This window comes from Oryza sativa, chromosome 4, assembly GCF_034140825.1.
Source record: "Oryza sativa Japonica Group chromosome 4, ASM3414082v1".
In the NCBI taxonomy this organism is placed as follows: Eukaryota; Viridiplantae; Streptophyta; class Magnoliopsida; order Poales; family Poaceae; genus Oryza; species Oryza sativa.
In genome coordinates this window covers 33,302,933-33,322,822 of record NC_089038.1, presented here as the reverse complement: position 1 = coordinate 33,322,822, position 19,890 = coordinate 33,302,933, and the positions used below count along the sequence as shown (strand labels likewise).

The 19,890-nt window shown below is 41.3% G+C and overlaps 3 protein-coding genes across 4 annotated transcripts; all 3 read left to right on the top strand.

Annotated features, from left to right (window-relative positions):
- Window positions 1–2,795: 2,795 nt before the first annotated feature.
- LOC136351042 (probable GPI-anchored adhesin-like protein PGA55) lies at window positions 2,796–8,338 on the top strand. 2 transcript variants are annotated; one of them, XM_015780814.3, is made up of 9 exons: window positions 2,796–2,944; window positions 3,610–4,552; window positions 5,222–5,342; window positions 5,659–5,718; window positions 5,854–6,283; window positions 6,355–6,413; window positions 6,507–6,689; window positions 6,780–7,794; window positions 7,890–8,338. In XM_015780814.3, exons 2-9 carry the CDS (start codon window positions 3,741–3,743, stop codon window positions 8,093–8,095), a joined length of 2,886 nt encoding a protein of 961 aa, XP_015636300.1. In that variant the 5' UTR covers window positions 2,796–2,944; window positions 3,610–3,740; the 3' UTR covers window positions 8,096–8,338. The 2 variants fall into 2 exon arrangements, with proteins under 2 accessions (XP_015636300.1, XP_015636298.1); XM_015780812.3 differs by having other exon boundaries at window positions 6,498–6,689.
- A 98-nt stretch (window positions 8,339–8,436) lies between these two features.
- On the top strand, window positions 8,437–13,888 carry LOC4337188 (uncharacterized). The gene is made up of 11 exons (XM_015780817.3): window positions 8,437–8,869; window positions 8,962–9,037; window positions 9,549–9,634; window positions 10,068–10,161; window positions 10,236–10,312; window positions 10,399–10,526; window positions 11,250–11,321; window positions 11,522–11,592; window positions 12,850–12,925; window positions 13,216–13,359; window positions 13,533–13,888. The coding sequence occupies exons 1-11, from the start codon at window positions 8,555–8,557 to the stop codon at window positions 13,570–13,572; spliced, it is 1,179 nt and encodes a 392-aa protein (XP_015636303.1). The 5' UTR covers window positions 8,437–8,554; the 3' UTR covers window positions 13,573–13,888.
- A 3,862-nt stretch (window positions 13,889–17,750) lies between these two features.
- LOC9272463 (pEARLI1-like lipid transfer protein 1) lies at window positions 17,751–18,481 on the top strand. The gene has a single exon (XM_015779910.3). The coding sequence runs from the start codon at window positions 17,916–17,918 to the stop codon at window positions 18,183–18,185; it is 270 nt and encodes an 89-aa protein (XP_015635396.1). The 5' UTR covers window positions 17,751–17,915; the 3' UTR covers window positions 18,186–18,481.
- The last annotated feature ends 1,409 nt before the right edge of the window (window positions 18,482–19,890 follow it).

Sequence of the window (19,890 nt, the reverse complement as noted above, 5' to 3'; positions counted from 1 at the left end):
AACGATACAATTGCCTGGGCCGACGGAACATTGGACTTACCCTTTCGCCGGAGATCGAACACCGATGCAGCACCGCGTCAGATGCCAAGTCTCGCCGGACGATAAAATAAAGTAGAAAAGGTAAAAGGTGGCGATGCGCCGAATTGTATTGATTGTGAGGATAGATTACATAGACCCCGGGTGTACATATTTATACCCATGGGTTGATACAAGTCCTTGTCGGATAAGAAAGAAACTAACCTAAAGATAAAAGGAAACTAACAAACTATTCCTAATTAATAGATAAATTGCCATGCCGCATCCTCTTTAAACTCAGTCACTTAGGGATAAGCTTCCTTTAGTAGATTGATTTCCTTAATCAAATATAGCAGGAACCCGACTATTGACGACTTGATAACTCCCATCGGCTGATTCCGAGATGCTGCAGCCGATAATGATTCTAAGCCGATGACGTCTTTGCCGATTACCAAATTTTACTGTTAACAGATACATAGGCTAATTTTATCCTTGAGAGTCTAACTCAATTGAATATGGATCTAGAAAATCAAACAATTGCATGGCTAATAGCCATGAGAATGTAATTGCACGTTAATTTACTAGCTTCCAATACAGGATGTCAGACATCGTAATACTTAATTTAGAAATAAACAGAGTAAACCATAGCGATGTAAATGTAAACAATGAAATCGTTATCCATAGATGAACTACTCTCAACAAGAAGAATACACGAAATAGGCATGCTATTAGTGTAGACCATCGAAACAAACATATCTAACTCGTTTGCGCATATAAACGGAACTAACAGAAAAGAATAGAAGAGGAAAATAACATGCGGTGCTTCAACAATAGTTGTAGCGGAAGGATAACCGTAGCCGTTTACATTCTCGCCACTAGCCATGATGAAAAGGAAGTAGTCTAGTCGATGTAGTCATTCATGAACACCGGCGAGGAGTCACGCGATGTGCTCACCAAAAACCTAATTCGCCTCCTCCTGTGCAAGATCAGGAGATGGGGGTTTCAGAGGCATGCTCTCCCACGCATGTGTACGCACTTGTCAGAATGGGATCACCTTATCAGCAACGAAAGTGAAAATGGATGAAAGTATATGTTCTCTATCGCGCATGGGAAATCAGATCCATTCTCCTTTTATAGGATAGAAGGAAAATGAAGAGAAAGAGACTCATGTGATAGGAAAAGGAATAGAGTAACTTATTGTCATCAACCATCCTCCACTACACCACCATCAACTAACCATCAATTAGATACAATTGACGTATGTTGCCAATTTGTTAATCATTTCTTGGAATAATTCTCAGAAAAGGTACACCTTCCTCCTAATTATCCATGATGAATTAAACACCATAACTCCTAGCATTCCATGAGTCTTGAGATTTATTTGATTTAGTTGATTTAAATGGGCCAGTGCCAAATTAAATCTAACATAGGAGCTCTCCAGTTTCATAAAAAAGGATGAGAGAAAAAAGAAATAGTGAGACACTTTCATGACAGGTTTTTAGCTCACCCTTTTTTAGTTACTGGTAGAGTTTTGATGGTGCTCTAGCGGTGGCCGTAGGGGTGAATCATTGACGATCTGGATAGTCTTACCGTTGGTGGCCCATATCATCAGGCCCATTGCAATATTCGGGTGGCCTAGCAACTAGAGCTGAGTCGTTAAGTATTCGAAGTTCCGACGAATTGGCAATGGTTCGGGAATCAGTTGCACGACTGTAGTTTCAAAGCTAGAGCATATCGGTGGTGATACTCAATAACATTGCCAATTCATAATGATTTAGGCGAGAATCCATTATGAACTGATCGTGATGGGCTAGCTATGAAGCCTCTTTTAAAGTAGTGTCGTAACTTTCTATGGCAATAATAGTACACAATGTATGCCCAATCCACAAGTTTCATTTGACTATGACTATAGTTGGGCCTAGAAGAAACAATCGATTTGATCTTCTCTCATAAGCCCAACCTACTTGTTATGCACTAAGGCCCATATAGGCAAACATTGTATTAGGTGGCATAGGGCTAGTCGGCTAGGGTACACCTTCAGTGCTTCCCTTTTCCCTATTTATTGGCTTTGCTCACTCACTCACTCTTGCATCTTATCCCTTCTATCTCCGGTCTCCGCCGCTTCCCATGGATGGTAGTCTTGTGGAGAGCTAAGCGCCTCATATGTTTCCTTCCCAAGGTATGTAGATCTAGTTATACACGATCCCTGCAATCTTCTTACCGTCGTGCCCCCTCCACGGTCACGCCAACCCTATCTCATCACTCAATTGTTGCTCACTTTTTCTTGTCGCCGTTTAAGCAAATCCCTTTATCTCCTTTTACATCTTTTGTTAATACCACTTGATTTGCGATTTACTTTAGATTTGTTATTAACACCGTTTGATTTGTGGTTTGCTTTGTACTATGTATGTTGATTTTGGTGTTTTCGATAGGGTATGATGTTGTTAGCTCTCAAACCTAAATTCATACTAAATACTTCTGATTCACGATCCTAGATTTTTAATTTGAGATCTCTATCCCTTATTTGCTTAAATAGATGAGAAACCATACTTATGTGTGTGTAAATGTGATAGACACTTTACACTTGGATACATATGGGTTTTAATATAGCACACATAAATAAAAGATGACACTGGTGGTTGGTGGCTCCTCCTAGGAAGGTGGGATACATTGTGTCCCTTGTGACTTGTGTTAGTCCAAAGGAAAAAGAGGAAAGTTGGGTGGTCCCACCTGCAGTTCTTCTGCCCTTTACCCTTCCGAATGTTCCGTGTGCATCCTCCGTGAAAACTAACGCGTGCGCTAGTGTTTTCGTCGTCCGACTCCGACGGTTGCTTCCTGTAGGCTGCGGCCGCTCGCCTGCTCGACGCCGCGTCGATCGGACAGTTCCGAGTTCCGACGCCCAAAACCCTCGCAACTTCATCTCTCCCAGGTGAACTCGTGCTTCCTCCTCCTCCTCCTCCTCCTCCACAAATCCCTCCGCCGCGAGTTTTTCTCGGACATGCTTCAGCTTGTGGATCCCCTTAGCCACCGGAGGCGGCGGTGGCAGCGGCCTCTTTTCGCCGCTGGTAGGGTGTAATCTTGGCGCAGGAACCTTTTCCATCAATCGAGATACCATTCCTCTCCCCCCCCCCCAATGTTCAGTCTTATCCCGATTTTTTCCCCTTTGATCCCTCCAAAATTGGACGATCATAGGATGGAGTGTAAAAAAGGGGCTGCATGCTGGCTCAGTAGTCATGTTGGAATTCATTGGCTAACTGCGGTTTTTGTGGTGGATGCTGCAAATCAGTGGTGCGCTAGTAGTTCCTTCAGTTAATGCTGCCTTGCGGATGGGCAATTTTTAGTTACTTGTTTGGGTGGCAGCTTACACGCAAAGGAGATCAATTTTGTGGAGTTTTGCAGTGTTTGCGCTCTTCTGTCACTGCATGGATTGTCAGTAGTGAACTGATGTTCCCTATAGAACCATCTGAATTTCCAGAGCAACTGCGAGGGAATGGTTTACATGTAGATTAGCTTGCTTGTAAAGATGTCACTTTTTCTCACACTCTTATACCAATTTCAGTGACTGGGCCTTCCTATTCACTGTGTTTTTGGCAGGCTTCATATTCTGGCATTCTGCTATTGTTGGAAGCAGTGCTGCAATCTACAGTTGATTTCATTCCTTTAATTCTGCCTTCGCAACAGCGTGGAACAAACAACCATATAATATTTCTGTTCCAGAGGAAAGGATGTCGGGCCAAAGTAATTCCCCCGACATGATTTTTCAGGTTTATACGCCAAGAAAAAGAAAATTTTTGAACTCTGTTCACTACAGTGAATCTAATAGGGCCGTTTCTCATGGATCTGGGTTAGTCACTAGTGCTAAAGATAGTCATCAAGGTGAAGAATCATTTCTAAATGGTCCAGCTGGGTTGAGCTCTATTTTGAGTAACTCACAGGGTTTTGCTCCTCAAGATATTCTGTCAGGAACCACAGAACTGAGTGGCATTAGATGTACAACTAGTTCATGCAAACCAAATGAAACCATACTGCACACCATTTCAACAAATAATGGCACATCAAACTGTCAGGATACTACTCAATCGTTCTCTCTATTGATGGAGTGTACAAATCATACAACACCAAGCAAACCTATGCATCCACATATTACTTTTCAACTAATGCACACTAAAATAGAGTCTAGTAATAGTTGTGCTAAGTATGCAGATTCAACAGATCAGAGCCAGACAGCTGTGGCTCATAAGTTACTTTTCAGCTGTGAAAAGGGTGATCAGAGTATTGTAGCTATGGTTCACCCTTCTCAGAGTTCCCTTGAAAAAATTCAACAGAAGCAAGGGATATCAAGCTATGAAGCTAAACATGATGTACAAGGTTCTACAAAAGCAGATGATAGTTCTAGTATATTGTCTCCTCATTCTTTGGATGATGAAATCATGTCAGTTGTTGGCCTGCTATCTCCTTCTGCTTATGAAAGCCTATGTGATGGTACAATCCAGTTGAGTAGCACTGTCAAGGTGTCTGTGATCGCCTTCTTCAAAAGGTGACTTTCGTGTCTACTAAGAATGATAATTCTATAGTGTCCATATTTGTGCTCTATGGTGCATTTTATTACATCATCCCATCCCTAGTAAGATCGTATTTAGTTTTATTCTTAGCTTCAGACAAATAGTAAGGCTAATAAATATAGGATTTCTGATCCTACCTTGGCAAAAGCCATGAACGTTTTTACAATCTACATTTGATTATTGCTTGCTACTTTATACTAAAAAGGTAGAAAACTTCACCAAATTCCTATTTAGCTGTGACTTATGTGCCTCTTTGAGGAGTTAGTAAGAGTATCCATTTTTTACAAATCTGAAATACCATATTCAACAAGTTTTATTGGATTCTGGAAGCATATAAATTGTGTATCTCATTGTTTTTGTACAAAACTTGATAACCACGCCAGAGCTAAGTTTGTGCCGCTTGGAAGCACAACTAGTCTGATGCTATGCGGTTGATAAATCATTTTTTTGCTAGAGAAATTATAGTTGCTACTTTTGTTCAACTACGTTGCTAGTTCTTGTGCTGAGTTGACTGACTTTTATGAATAATCATTCTTATATTTCTCTATTTAGCTTGAGTCGAAGTTATCTTTGTGAATGATGAATATTTTCACAGGGTATACATTGTTTCATGTTAAATACGTCTTTGCTTGTTTTCTTGGTAGCGGAGAAAAAAATCACGACATTACTTGGCCGAAAATCATAGAAATCAAAGGGAGAGTGAAATTAGATGTGTTTGAAAAGTTTGTCCAGGAACTCCGTCGATGTCAAACCCGATCTTTGATGGTAAGATTATTTCTTGTTTTCTCATCAATCCTTGCTGATATATTAATAAACCTTTGATAATTTATCTTCCTTTCATTCTTGAAGTAAATATCCACTATGTTCATTGCTAATCAAATGCACAGTTAGCTACCTTTTGCGCTAAAAAAGGTTCATCCCACTTAATTATGCTTTGAGGTTCTTTCTTTTAGGCTTAATTACATTTGTGTGCTTATGAATTTAAAACCAATGGAGAAAGAGTTTGTAAATTTTGTCTTCTACGGTAACTGTACCAGTTAATGTAACATTGCTAATAATATTCCAACACCTGTATGTATAGGTAATTTCTCTTTGTTGGAAGTTTGGGACATCAAAAGCTGGCTTACTGGGAATGAAAGAGGTATTACAAGCACTTAATTACATTTTGATCTGTAACAGCTATGGACTTTTCTGGACATTGGATCTAACTCATTTGAGATAACAGCTACGGACTTTTCTGGACATTGGATCTAACTCATTTGAGACACTGGTATAGGTTGCCGAGAACTTTGAAGCGAGCCAGAAGGTTGGTTTTGCAGATGTATGTGATGGTTCCAATCTCTATGTCTGCCCCAGAAGTGATGCTGTAATTACAATCCTAGCGAAATGTGGTTTCTTTAAAGGCATGTCAGCAGCTGATACAAACCAAGACTCGTTGATAGGGTGCATTGTGTGGCGCCGAAATCCACTGTCAAAAATTGTGGATCATAGCAGGTCTGAAACTATTGGAAAGGGATCTCCTTGTGTGCCTCATGTTGGAGCAAGGCATCCAACTTCGTTGCCATTTTCAGATGGACATCAGGCAACATCATGCTCCAACAATCCTGGCATGGACTCTAGAACAAACACAGGCAATATTCAGAATGATATTGATCAAATGCAAGAAATTCAGAGCAATTCTGTGAAAACGCATCCTGTGGCAACTGGTAAACTTCTTTCACTGATTAGCGCATGTACATGGTGATTACTGAATTATTTACGTTTACTTCTTATCCAGGTTTGCTATCTCAGTGTGGGCATGCTAAGAGTACTGGTGAAAGAGATCCTACAGAAAAAGTAGTGCCCCATTCTCTATTCAAACTTGCATCAAAGCTAACCCCGCAGCCACCGTTCAAAGCACCATCACTAATAGGATGCCAGTTGTCACAGGTTTCACCGTTCGAATTGGCATCGCATGAAGTCCCAGAAATTCAGCAACATGTTCAGTCCATCATAGATTCTCATTCTGGATCTTTTGGAGTGTGGCATCCTACTTCACATTCTCAAGGATTGTCTCTGAAATCCTTGCATGTTCAGCAGAGAACTACCCACTATGATTTAGCTGCACAAAAGGTAACCTGCTCATCTAGTTACTTGTGCAATCAGTTCTATTTGGTTGCAAGTGTTAATCTGTTGAATGGTATTATCCTGTAAATTGTGTAGAATCATATGGCGGAGGCCTTCTCAGGCAGCATAACTCAAGAATATGCATCAAATGCTGTTGAGTCTTCAAAACAACAGGAGACTAATCCATTTTTGCTGCAGCCTGATACTTATGGTGCTCATAGAGCTAATGATATAGATGACCTTCCAAAAGTTGACTTCGCTAATCTCCATAGAGTTGAGTTGAAATTTGATGTGCATCCAATCAACAGGGAAACTACAATAACTTCTGATGTGCTGATTTGCCCTAGGTTATCTGATAAGAAGTCAAACAGTCCATTCCAGCAATCATCGCAACCATCATTTCAAGTTGAAGGCATCAAGAATCATGAAAAGGTTGAGGTGAAAGAAAATGTCACAGACATGATTTCAAGGGAGATAACGAATCAAGTATCTCATCGCAAGGCAGAAATAGAGAACTTCAAGAGCAAAGATGACATTGATGCTGAAGACATGCCAGAGTGTCACTTCCAGGGGTTGGATAATGAGAAACTGCATCAAAGCGGTTCAAGTAAACATACATCACCATCTTTGAAGAACTCCACAGGGTCTAAAGCACCATCACAAGTGTTTCCTCCAATTACTCAGAAATCTTATACTCCACTTGAAGTAGAAGACATCTCTTCTGGTCATGATCCAAATATGCCATCTGGATGTCTGAACATACCAAGAGATCAAGTCTCGTTTCCTCGGCATCCTCCACCTGCACAAGGGGATCAACGGTTAGCAGCTCGGCATCCTCCTGTACTAGCAGATCAAGGTTATGTTCCTCGGCTTCCTCCTCCTGTACTAGAAGATCAAGGCCTTGCTCCTCGGTGTCCTCCTCCTGCATTAGCTGGTCAAGGCTTCGTTCCTCGGCATCCTCCACCTGTACTACCAAATCAAGGCTTCTTTCCTCGGCGTTGTCCTCCATTTGCAGGTCAAGACTTATATCCTTGGCGTCCTCCGTTCCATGCAAATCAAGGCCCATTTCCTCGTCATGCTCCTCCACATCCTTGTCCTCCATTTACTCCAGGTAATTTTCATTCCCCGTGAAACCATGGAAACAAAAATGGTACTTTTCCTGATGAACAACATTTGATTTAATGGCCAATCTTCCTGCAACTTCAGGACACGTGAGGCCACCTAGCAATTTTGCTCCCCCTGGCCCTTGGCGTCCAGTTCTGCATCCAGGGCAAGAACACCATCACCATCACTACGGACATCCTGGAAGATCAAATGGTCCATCAGGCTCTGGCAACAAACCAGGCTACCATAACCCCAGCTATGGAAATGGACCAGGAGGTTGCAGGCCACAACACCAAGCTCAAGGATAACATTCTGCATGATTGGTTGCACAGATTATACCCATTCCCAATTGCATTCTGAACAACTAGAGAAAAAAAAACATAGAACAACTCCTCCATTTGGTGGACAACAAAGAGCTCCTCAAACTTTCTCTAGATGATGTTGCCTTTATGGCGAATTTACCAATAAGTTGTACAGTACATAGCCATCTTGTGTTGCTGAATTGTGAAGTTTTGTTGTTAGAAAATTCATGGATTTCCAGAGTGATTCAATTGTGGCCACTAGACTAGAGTAGAGTGAGAGAGTGGCTCACCTGCGGTTGTGCACGGGAGCCACATGAGAAGTGATCTTGTCGGCCCCACCGCAATTCGCGGAGAATCTTCTTTCTTCCCGACCGTTCGACGCGGCTGCGCCAACCGAAAGCGTCTCGCCGCGCCGCCACGTCTCGCCGGAGCGCGCGCGCGCACACCCACCCGAACGCCGCCGCCATGTCCTGCTGCCCCTGCACCACCACCACCTCGTCTCCTCTCTCCCTGCCACGCCCCGCTTGCAGAGGCAGGTGGTCCGGCGGCGGCGGCAGCAGCGCCAACGCCGCCGCTTGGAGGGCGCGTGGAGGAGGAGCGAAGCGGAGTTTGGTAGTCGCGGCGAGCGGCAGCAAGGATGAGACGGCGGAGGGGAAAAAGCAGGAGGAGGAGTCGGAGTTCAACCCGTTCGGGTTCGTGACGGACAACCCGTCGAGCCGCGGCGCCATCCAGCTGCCGGAGTCGCCCGCCCAGGACGGCAATGTCGGCCAGATGCTCTACGTAATGCCCACTTCGCCACACCTCCTTGATTCCGAACTCGTATCATTGTTGACCATTTCTAGTATGCTGTAAAGTAATCTCGACGCGTGCAGAGGATCGAGGACAAGGGGAGGGAGTTCGGCTCAAGAGTGAAATCAGGAAAGCTGCGGTGGTTTGTGAGGGAAACAGGTACTGTTTCTTCATTTCTGTGTTGGTTAGATGAAAGATGATCTTATTGCAGTGATCACTGAACGTTAGTAAAACGTTGTATGCACGTTGATCCAGTGAAATGGGGTGTGTACTGACGACGAAGCAGTATTGCATTGTGAATACAAATTTAGTATTTAAGAATAAAAACGAATGATACTTTCACTAAGATAGTGGATTTTGTCAGACCTTTGTGTATTTCAGTAATATTGATTTCTCCTACAGTAGTACATAAGTTCATCTCCTTCTGCAAAGCTTTTAAAGGAAACAAAACCTGTCCCAATTTGCTATAATTCTGCCTCTATAAAACTTAAGGAAAATGTACCTTTTTTTGTTTGTTTGTCTTGTACCTTGTCCTTGTATAGTTGTCATTGCTGAACCATGAAAAGAAGGGCTCACCAGGTGTTCTTGCAAACAGAGCCATCTTGCAATTGTCTCTGTCAAATAAAAAGCCCCATGTAATTGCTTCATAAATATGGTGATACAATTGTAGGTTCCGCTGGTGCACGACGTGGGACTGTCGTGTTTATTCACGGTGCTCCATCTCAGTCATTTAGCTATCGTATGGTTATGTCTCAGGTCAGACTCATTTATCTTGCAGCTTGTTGGACTAAACTTAATTTATGAAACAATTTGTTGTTCTTGATTTGCATTACCAGACAGAAAATATCAGTGGTTCTGGCTTAAATTAGTATGTGGTTCTTTCTAAAATATGTTTTCTTTCGCTGCAAAGTTTAGCTCCATGCACCATTTAAGTGGTGACTTTAGACATCTAACAGCTGCAGCATGTGTATGTCCTGTTGATTATGATTCCGAGACAGATGGGTGACCTTCCAGAGACTATTAAAATTTAAAAGAAAAACATAGTTTGAATATGGAGCATATTTATGACATTATACTGGAAGCTTAATAAATAGGGATCCTCATGTTAAATATAAATTTATAAATCGTACTAACGATTTGTTTCTATCGATCATTTTACCCACTAAGCAGCTATTGAAATTGCTACTAGATGGCAGATGCTGGCTACCACTGCTTTGCTCCTGATTGGATAGGATTTGGGTTCAGTGATATGCCACAGCCCGGATATGGATTCGACTACACAGGTGTGGCCGTGTGGCAAATGTTGACAAAATTAATGAATCTTACTAAACTCTCATTTATATTGTATCATGTGCAGAAGAGGAGTTCCACAAGTCACTCGATGAGCTTCTTAGTACTTTAAATATCACTGAGCCATTCTTCTTAGTTGTCCAGGTACATGCCCAAAACATTAGGAACCTGCATTTTCATAATAATTCTCATATATATTTTCTGAATCGTTTCTTTCATTTTCATTCTAGGGATTTCTTGTAGGTTCATATGGGCTAACATGGGCACTAAAGAACTCAAGCAAAGTTCTGAAGGTAGCAATTCTTAACAGTCCACTCACTGTTTCTTCTCCAGTGCCTGGATTGTTTAACCAGCTAAGGTCAGTCTTTCTGTTTCTCTTGCTTTGCATCTTAATTGAAGTGCATGCTCAGCATTTTACATTGTGCTACAAGTTCAGGCATATAGTTCTTTAGCTTTTCAACAAAATTTAACTTAAAAACAAGCCATATGTCTGCGTACACCAACATATCAACCAAATCCGCTATACATTGATAATGCAAGAATCTGAGCAAAGATGCATCAGTCACTGCTTTACTAGTCACTGCACATCTGAATGTTCCAGCTCCATTTCCTTGGCATTTCTACAATTTCTCAGGCCCGCCCGAACCCAGCCTGAGCAGAAGTCTGAAAGCGCAAAGCTTGACCTGAAAGTGTGACATAAATTTATGCATGAGCAATTTGACGTCCAGATCTACCCGAAAAATGAACATTGTGCATATTCTTTTTCACATTGTTTTCCTTCTTCAGTTTTATCGGATGTTATTGTGGACTTATTATATAGAAAATGCCTTGAGGGTGGTATGTTAATGCTTTCATCCGCCTTAATAGCGTAGTATGGTTTTTCGCTATTAACTTTTATTTGGACTTTATACAAGCTGGTCCTAAAAAGAGTATGAGTATTTGATACATGTGCAAATAGAATTTATCTTTAACCTGCTTACTGCTCAATATTTTTCACTAATGCTGCAGTTGATGCCATCTTGCCTTTTTTGCCCTTAATATTTGTATCATGGAAGTAAATTCAAGTCACATTTCAATGCAGGTTGCCACTTTTTGGTGAATTTACCTGCCAAAATGCTGTTTTGGCTGAGAGATTCATTGAAGCAGGTAGCCCGTACGTATCTATCATTGTCACAGAAATTCTTCATTCTCCTCTTCAGATATGTTATCATTATTCTTCTTACTGATATGCTCAAAATAAGGAAAAAGTTTGGTTTATTCTTCATATTATGTTGTTCTATATCAGTCCTGTCCATATCTGTGGCATGTTGTTTATTCTCATATTTGCTTATATTGTGTCCACTTGCTTCACAGCTATGTGCTAAAGTCGGAGAAGGCTGATGTATACAGATTACCATATCTATCAAGTGGTGCACCTGGATTTGGTTAGTCTGTACACCTGAATCACATGCCCCCAACATGTCTTTACATTAAAGTTGTATTGTTCTCAGCCATGAAACGTACCTAAATAAATTGTCAGCTATATGACTATGTTTTATCAATTTATAGAATCCATCTCTCCTAATGAAGGAAATGCAAATTCTGCTTGCACAGCCATTTCCATCTAGCTTACCCTCCATCGCAATGATTGGGTTTTTCACATTGGCTTGCCAAGCTTGTCACAACCTCCTCCTTTGCCTGGGCTTGGGGCTGGGCTATATTCATAATAAAGGAAACGAAAATTCCACAGGGGAAACTATTTCCTTCTAGCTAATCCTAATTACTGTCCATGGGAAATACTCGAAGTTTATGTTTACATATTTTCACTCAATGCCTAGCTATTTTGGAAGTTATCTTATGAAGAAATGGCACTGGGTCCACATAAGTGTTTTCAGCAAAGGATCTTGATTATATTGCTTTAGCCTTCATAAAGCAAAACTGCAATTTTTAGAACCCTACTAGTTACACATATGATGATTACTGAAAAGTACCATGTTTAGTTTATTATAGGATATTTGCTTGCATGTTTGGGCCAACAATTTGTATCTGTACCTTAGCCTGCATGGTTAATGTTGTACCTGCCAGGCTACCATGACAATTATATTGGTTGAACCTTGGACTTCGGAGGGAAGGATTATACTTGTTGAAGGCATCTGTTTAAGCTATTAAGTATTACATCATCTATATAAAAACTGTTGTTTTGTTCGTCCATTCTTTATATAAAGCTAATGCCCACTAAATACCTAAAGCTCAACATGCAAGCATAATATTTATTAGCACTCCTAAAACCTACACGCAAGCATGCCACATCAACCCATTAAACACAGGAAACTCAACATGCAAGCATATAATAATTATATCTACAATTTATTTCATTCTAAAACTAAACACACACATGCTAAATCATCATTTTCAAATCATTTTTATAATATTTCAATCCAAATCGTTTCATCATTTTTCCATTGTCTAACATATATCCCGCAGCAAAGCGTGAAGTATCATCTAGTTTATGCTACGCCTTATGCCAATAGCATCGAACAACTATTACTTCTTCTGCAACTTATGTTGTATTCCTTGTACTTTAAGAAAAATGATGTTTAGATTTTTTTTTATATTCTTTTGTCTACTTTTTACCTAGAACTGTCATTACCATCTGAGATTATTTGACAACCTTAGTTACATCTCGCTTTTCTTTTTTTTAGCATTGCTTGAAGCTGCCAGGAAAGCTAACTTCCGAGATGTATTAAGTAGAATTTCAGCCGGGTTTGCATCCAACAGGTAAGTTAAACAAACAAACAATCACTCATATTTATTGCATGTTATTGCTTCTGTTCTAACTAAAAACAGATAACTTAAACAAACAAACATATTTATTAGCTTCTGATATAATTAAAAACAGATAGATTATGCCGTATAACATGCAAGTTACTACTATGTCCATAAACATATGTATGCATGCACAGCAGTGTCAAAAGGTTCATTCTGAATTCAAGCAAGCAATATTAGACAGGTATCAGTTATCACTAATGTTTTCCAGTTCTGAAACTTCTCTCTGGTATTTCCTGCAGCTGGGAAAAACCAATATTGCTTGCATGGGGGATTTCTGATAAGTACTTGCCACTCCCCATAGCTGAGGAGTTCCAGAAAGGTAATCCTGCAGCCATAAAATTGGAGCCAATAGAAGGAGCTGGTCATATGCCTCAAGAGGACTGGTAATTGTTTTTTTACTAGCTCAGTATTTTCTGTCGATCTGTGTCCTGTAAAATTTGTACTCATAGTTCCATCGGTGCTTGCCTGCTTTGACGTGTAACCTTCAACCTTTACCTTTTGGCCAATTCATATACTTGTGCGATCCTTAACGCATCTCACTTGTCATGTTATGCAGGCCAGAGAAGGTTGTGACGGCCCTAAGATCCTTCTTGTAGAGTTTGGCACTATACTTTTTTTCCTGTACAAGTCACAGGTAAAAGTTTGACTATAAGTTACAAGATATGCCTAAATATGCCTCTAACATGCAAACAGCCGACGGCAAAATCAATATCAGGAAGGGATGGGTAAGTTCAAGAAATTATAGAACTGTTCTTAGTTGAGTTTCCTCTTGGTTTTACATATTCACAAGATCTGGTCGTTTAGGATGTTACGTTCCTGTATAAATGCAGTGTGTATATATGCACTTGGTCACTTGGATATAAATATCATGGGTAAATATGTATAAATGTATGTACAACCGCATTTTCATTATCCCCCATTCCCCCAATTTCGTTGTTGTCTACTTGCTTTGCACACTCGACAATAAGATAATTCCTGTGACATTTTCTGGCGATGCGAAGTTGTACACTTGTACTCCACTCCAGCCTTAATAAAAAAACATCACTGAGCCATTTTTCCCAGCTGTCCAAATACATACTTAAAACTTTTAGGAGATCATCATAAGGCATCAATCCTTAAGGTTTGGATGGATCGGGTTGGGTTGAACTTTTTTTTTCAGGATATTTGGTTTGGGAATAGGTGGAAAGAGAATAAGAGATGGACCATGATAGGAAATATTTCCCTAAGATTCAGGTTAACTGGTGGATCAATCCAATCCACTTTTTCTCTCGTTAATGTGTGGGTCAATGGGTCATCCCTTAAATGGTAGGACTTCATATATTCAAGCTGCAGGCATGCTCCACATTTCGTATTGATGCTCTGAATTCAGGCATATAATCATGTAGTAGTTTTTAAATTAAATTTGACTTAAACAATCATGTGTCCTCATACACCAAATCCTCTAAGCAAGCAGAAGGCAGAGGAGGACTCATTGATAGTCCAAGCGGAGATGCATGAGCATCTGTTACGCGCACAGCAAGCCAGGATCGAATTGTTCCAGCTCCGTTTCTGCCGGTATAAGATTCCCTGATCCCGACTCCTGCCTGATCGTCGGAGATTGGCGGCTTCAGGAAGGGGGTCCATTTCTGCCAGTCAAGATTCCCTGATCCTTCAGGAAGGGGGTCGCCATGTCGAGATTGCTTGCCGCCTCCTAGAGGAGCCGCGAGCCCACGCAGCAGCATCGACAGCTCCGGCTTGCCGGCGTATCACCATTGTCGCACGGCGGCTAGGGCCAGCGACAGTAGCGGATGCAGCAAGCGAGACCACGTACCTGCGTTGGCCGCGGTTTTGCAAAACTGTGTTGTAGGGGGTTTTCAGAATTTGGGAGACGACATTAACGGAATACTGTTCCAACGAAATAGCTAATATTTGCAGCACGATATCTTAGTTATCAGATCTGATATCTCTGATATCAAACATGATACCCTCGTAGTTATGAGATCTTATAACTAGGTGTCAGCATGGTACTGTAAATATCAAATCTAGTATCGGAGATAGCAAACATGATATCTGGTAGATATCAGATCTGGTACAATAGGCATCATGCTGACGTTAGCATAATACCGAGGAACTGGATTTAGTATCTCCTGTACCAAACATAATACCTAGTAGATACTAGATCTGCTACCTACCATAATGATGTTAGCTATTTTATTGGAACGATATACCAGTTCTATAGTATTTTTATTTCGGAATATATCCATGTGTCTACCAGAGCGATTTGAATGAGGGGGCAATATGAAAACCTAACGAAATTGAGTGAGGACATATCTCACCCGTTTGATAAAAAATGTGTGGTCCATTCACTCTCGAAACTAGTAAACACCGCCTCGCCTGCTCGCCGGTGTCGTTGCCCTTGTCCACCGCCTCTTTCGCCGGCAGACGGCTTCCATGGCTCGGTAGTGGACCTCTTCTTGACCTCACGAACAACGGAGGAAGCTAGCAAATATATATACTATGGCCGTGTAAACTAGCTGCGAAAACTAAGAATCTCATATTTGTTGGAGCCTTTGCTTTGTGTTTGGCTCTATAATTAAGTAGAAATGATATAGTTTTAAATAAATCTTGAAATAAACATTATATATACACACACACTTTTCAAGGTAACACGTTGGCTCGATTGCTGGGCATAACTTCAAAAGTGTGAAGAGAATAAGAAGCTCATATATTCTATATGTCGAAACTTAGAAGTTACAGTTATAGATTTTCGCCAACTACGGATGGAGATTCACAAATAGATGATCAGTAGTTGTTTTCTCCTTATTTATTGGTTTTATTATTCAGTTTATACTGTTGCATGAGTGTTTGTTCTCTTTAAGAAAATATTGTAATAAGTGAATGAAGTTTCTTCGAAATAAAGACCAGGATATAGTTTAGGGCATGTTAAGATTGTAGCCAAAATAAAGAGTGAAGTGCATGAGCGGTCCCTAAACTTGTGCGGGCGTGTCATCTAGGTCCCTAAAATCTCAAAATGCATTTTCGAGTCCTCAAACTTGTCTTGAGGTGTCATCTAGGTCCAGAGGAGCTCTAACCCGCTCCATGCGCTGATGTGGCATGCCATGATAGCACCTACGTACCACGTGTCAGGCACATAGAAAAAATAAAATTAAAAAAGCATATTTTCTCCTCTCTACCTTAGATTTTTTGTCTTTTTTATGTTTACCTAAGAGGAGAAAATATGGTTTTTAATTTTATTTTTTATATTAGATTTTTTGTCTTTTTTATGTTTACCTAAGAGGAGAAAATATGGTTTTTAATTTTATTTTTTATATATGCTTGACATGTGGATTTCAATGACACGTAGGTGCCACCATGGCAATGCCACGTCAGCGCATGGAGCCGGTTTGAACCGGTTAGGACCTATATGACACACATGACAAGTTTAGGGATCTAAAAATACATTTTGGAAGTTTAGGGATCTAGATAACACACCTACACAAGTTTAGAGACCACCCATGTACTTCACTCCAAAATAAACTTTACCAAATTTTAGCAATTTAGCGATATTGCTAAAATTTTGGTAGGATTTCTTATGTCTTTACTAGAGTTTGACAATAAACTAAATGAATACACTATTTAATATTTTTTAAAAAAAGTGATATGGTTTGAAATGTCATCAATTTTAACGACCCCTTAAATTTTAAAATACTACCTGCAGGAGAACTGGCAGTAATTTCTTTGAACTTCTGATGATATCAGTATTTTCGGTTGATTCATGTCCTGTTTCGCATGCTAGCTAATCACAACTCACGAAGATTTGTCCACTTGGGATCGAGGTTGAATTCCTCTACACTCGCATGTACTATGTACTTGGAGTTGGATGCAATATGTTCTACTTGGTCCAATGCCACGGATGGATCTCAATCCTCAGCGTCACGGGCGGGGCGCCCGGGCGCGCTCCCGACGTTTTCCATCCGCGCGCACGCGAGCCGTTCGGTCGCCGGCGTCGCGCGCGGCGCACGCGGGCGCGCATGGCGTACGACCGCGCGCGGCTGCCGGTGGCGAGCCGGAAGCCAACTGCGCGCGCGCGCACACACACACACAAAACAGTTTGATTAGCTTTCTGTCGAATCTGTCATGCATGCACGCATGGACCGGCATTTTTCGTAACCTTGTTCTTGATGTTCTTGATCTCTCTTCTGCTGGTTACGAAAAATTTGTGTGGATGCTGGCATATGCTGCTGTTGCTGCTGCGTTGAGTGACTCATGAGATGCTAGCTGAATCAGCAAGGAAATCTGCTATAGGCGCATATCTGTCGCCGGTGTCGCTATTCACAGCTAGCCATGCATAGTACCCCCATCGTCTCCCCTGTCCTCTGCTTTGCTCCATCGAAGAAGCCATTTCCTCCTCACATGACCGAGCTACTGCGCGCGCTCGCGTACGCTGCTGGTGAGAGTGGTGATCGCGTACCTTGTGTTTTGCGACGGGACCATGGCAAATGGACCACCTGAATTTGCAATCTTCCGGTGCCATCACCATCGTTATAATGCTACGCAAGCGGAAATATCGTCACGTCGTTGATGCAGAGCCTAGTGCACTGTCGAACACACGAGCGATTTCTAGATTCTTCTAGTGTACCTTACTATGTTACCACAATAGTATGTAGTTCCATGTAAAACTAGAACGAATATAACTACACCGTACATGCAAAAAAAGTACGTAACCTTTTTTTCAGTACATACGTATTTACGTCGTATCGTACGTATACGTAGTAGTGGCATACGTAGTTATGCAGTATAAAAATGTACGCGGCGAGAACGAGGACACGGCACAAGCAAAGGATAATGGCCAGCCGCCGCGACGTCGCGGCGCTCGCGCTGGCCATCATGCTCACCATGGCGTCGACGCGCGGCGGCGGCGGCCGGCGCGTCGCCGCGCAGGGGGCTGTGGGGGAAGGACATGCCGGTGAACCCGTTCTGCCCGTGGGACGCCGTCAAGTTCGGCGCGTGCGCCGGCGTGCTGGGCGTCGTGGGCGTGCAGGCTGGCGCCCACCTCGGGAGCAAGTGCTGCGCGCTCGTCGACGGGCTCGCCGCGGCCGAGGCGGCGGCGTGCTTCTGCACCACCATCAAGGAGAGCGTGCTCGGGATCCCCACGGAGTGGACCGTCGGCGTCAGCGTCCTCGTCAGCACCTGCAAGACGGAGCTCCCTGACGGCTTCAAATGTGTCTGATTAGATCTGCATTTTAGAGTAATTCTACGGTCTTTGAGAAGGTATCATGAGATACAAAAAATTTAGTGTAAAATTTAGTATCTTATGATACCTCATAGTACCTAGGTACCATAAGATACTAAATTTACAATAGAAAAAATGGTACCTTGTGATACCTCCTCAAGGAACGTAAAATTGCTCTGCATTTTATAATTTCGTTTAGTGTCCAAAGTGAAGCAGCATTGTAATTCTTTTGCTTACCCTTGTACAAGCTTTTGCATTATCCATAAAAATGCAGTCACTTACTGCGTTCGCTACTGTGCTTCGAGTTCATCTGAACAAAAGAACAAAACAAAAAAAAGAACTTGATTGAGGCTACGATGGTGATAGAGTTTGCATCCATGATATGAGAATTCTGAACTATGTCGACGGCATCTCGATCTTGCAACACTTATAATCAGAAAATGCATGTGACGCGACGCACGTCCAATCGAGCTTAACTATCACTGACATTGTTGGTCAATAATTAATAAGAACTGTCACTGATATTGTTGGTCAATAATTAAGATCTTAAAACCTGCATGGCGCACGTCCTCGTCACATGATGATGTGCATTTCGCTTCTGAACAACTCGTCAGTATGGGGCTACTCTATGCGCTGGTCTCAGCGATTAGGATGAGGGTATGGCAGTATGGCTGAACATCTGGGGGCATGTAGACGAGGCAGATCGATACTTGACTGCCTTAGTAATAGTTCGACCCACAACCAGATCTGCGTATCGATCTGGGTTAGCTTGGTGCAAGCAAAACCAAGCAAACTAAGTACAGTGAGCAGGCCTTCATCAGTTTGCTATGCGGTGTAACGATATGTCTCGCATTCTAGTCAAGAACTTTTGATGTAATCGCTGCAGAAAGTTCTCTAAACATTTGATAGCATGAGAATACTGAATTCCTATCACCACCATTCGACCAAATCAAAATCTAGTGCTGGCAGACCAGTATACCAATATGGCTAATACTCCTTCAGCAATGTGCTGGCATTGATGGTCACCCTTTAGATAATACTACTAGAGGAAAGTACAATGGGCATCTGAATATCTTTGTCAGGTGCACTGAACTTGTTAATAGTTCTTACCATAATGTAAGTGCCATCAATTAGATTTTTACGGTGTTTGTGAGGTACTTAAAAGGTGGATTAATGTGAACCGTTGATCAAAAGAGGGATAAGGTACGGAATAAAATTATTATAACATGATGGCAGTATTAACTAGTAAATTATAGGTATTTAATGTGAATTGAATACCTGGTTCTATTGACCGGTATCGTTGTACATATCGATACCATTGTAGAGAAATAAAAACGTAAATCATGGCTACCCCGTTAATTTAGCGATTGATTCAATATGTATCGGAGAGAAAAAAAAATCAAAGATCATATCTCCTTTCTTCTCTACCTTCAAAGATATCCATGACTTATTTACACAGTTAATTAGTTATTTATGTAGTCGAGGAAGAAGTTTCATCTTTACTAGGGATAAATTTATAAAATATTATATAATTTAAATCGACGCAAACCTTCGGTGATATTTTAACCAATCATGTTTATGAAACACAATACAAATCTCTTCTAGTAAAAAAGATATAAATCTCAAAAGAATTAAACAGAGGGGTTTTGACGTCTTCTTGAGAACATAATGTAAATCTATAGAAATGAACGCAAATGAAAAC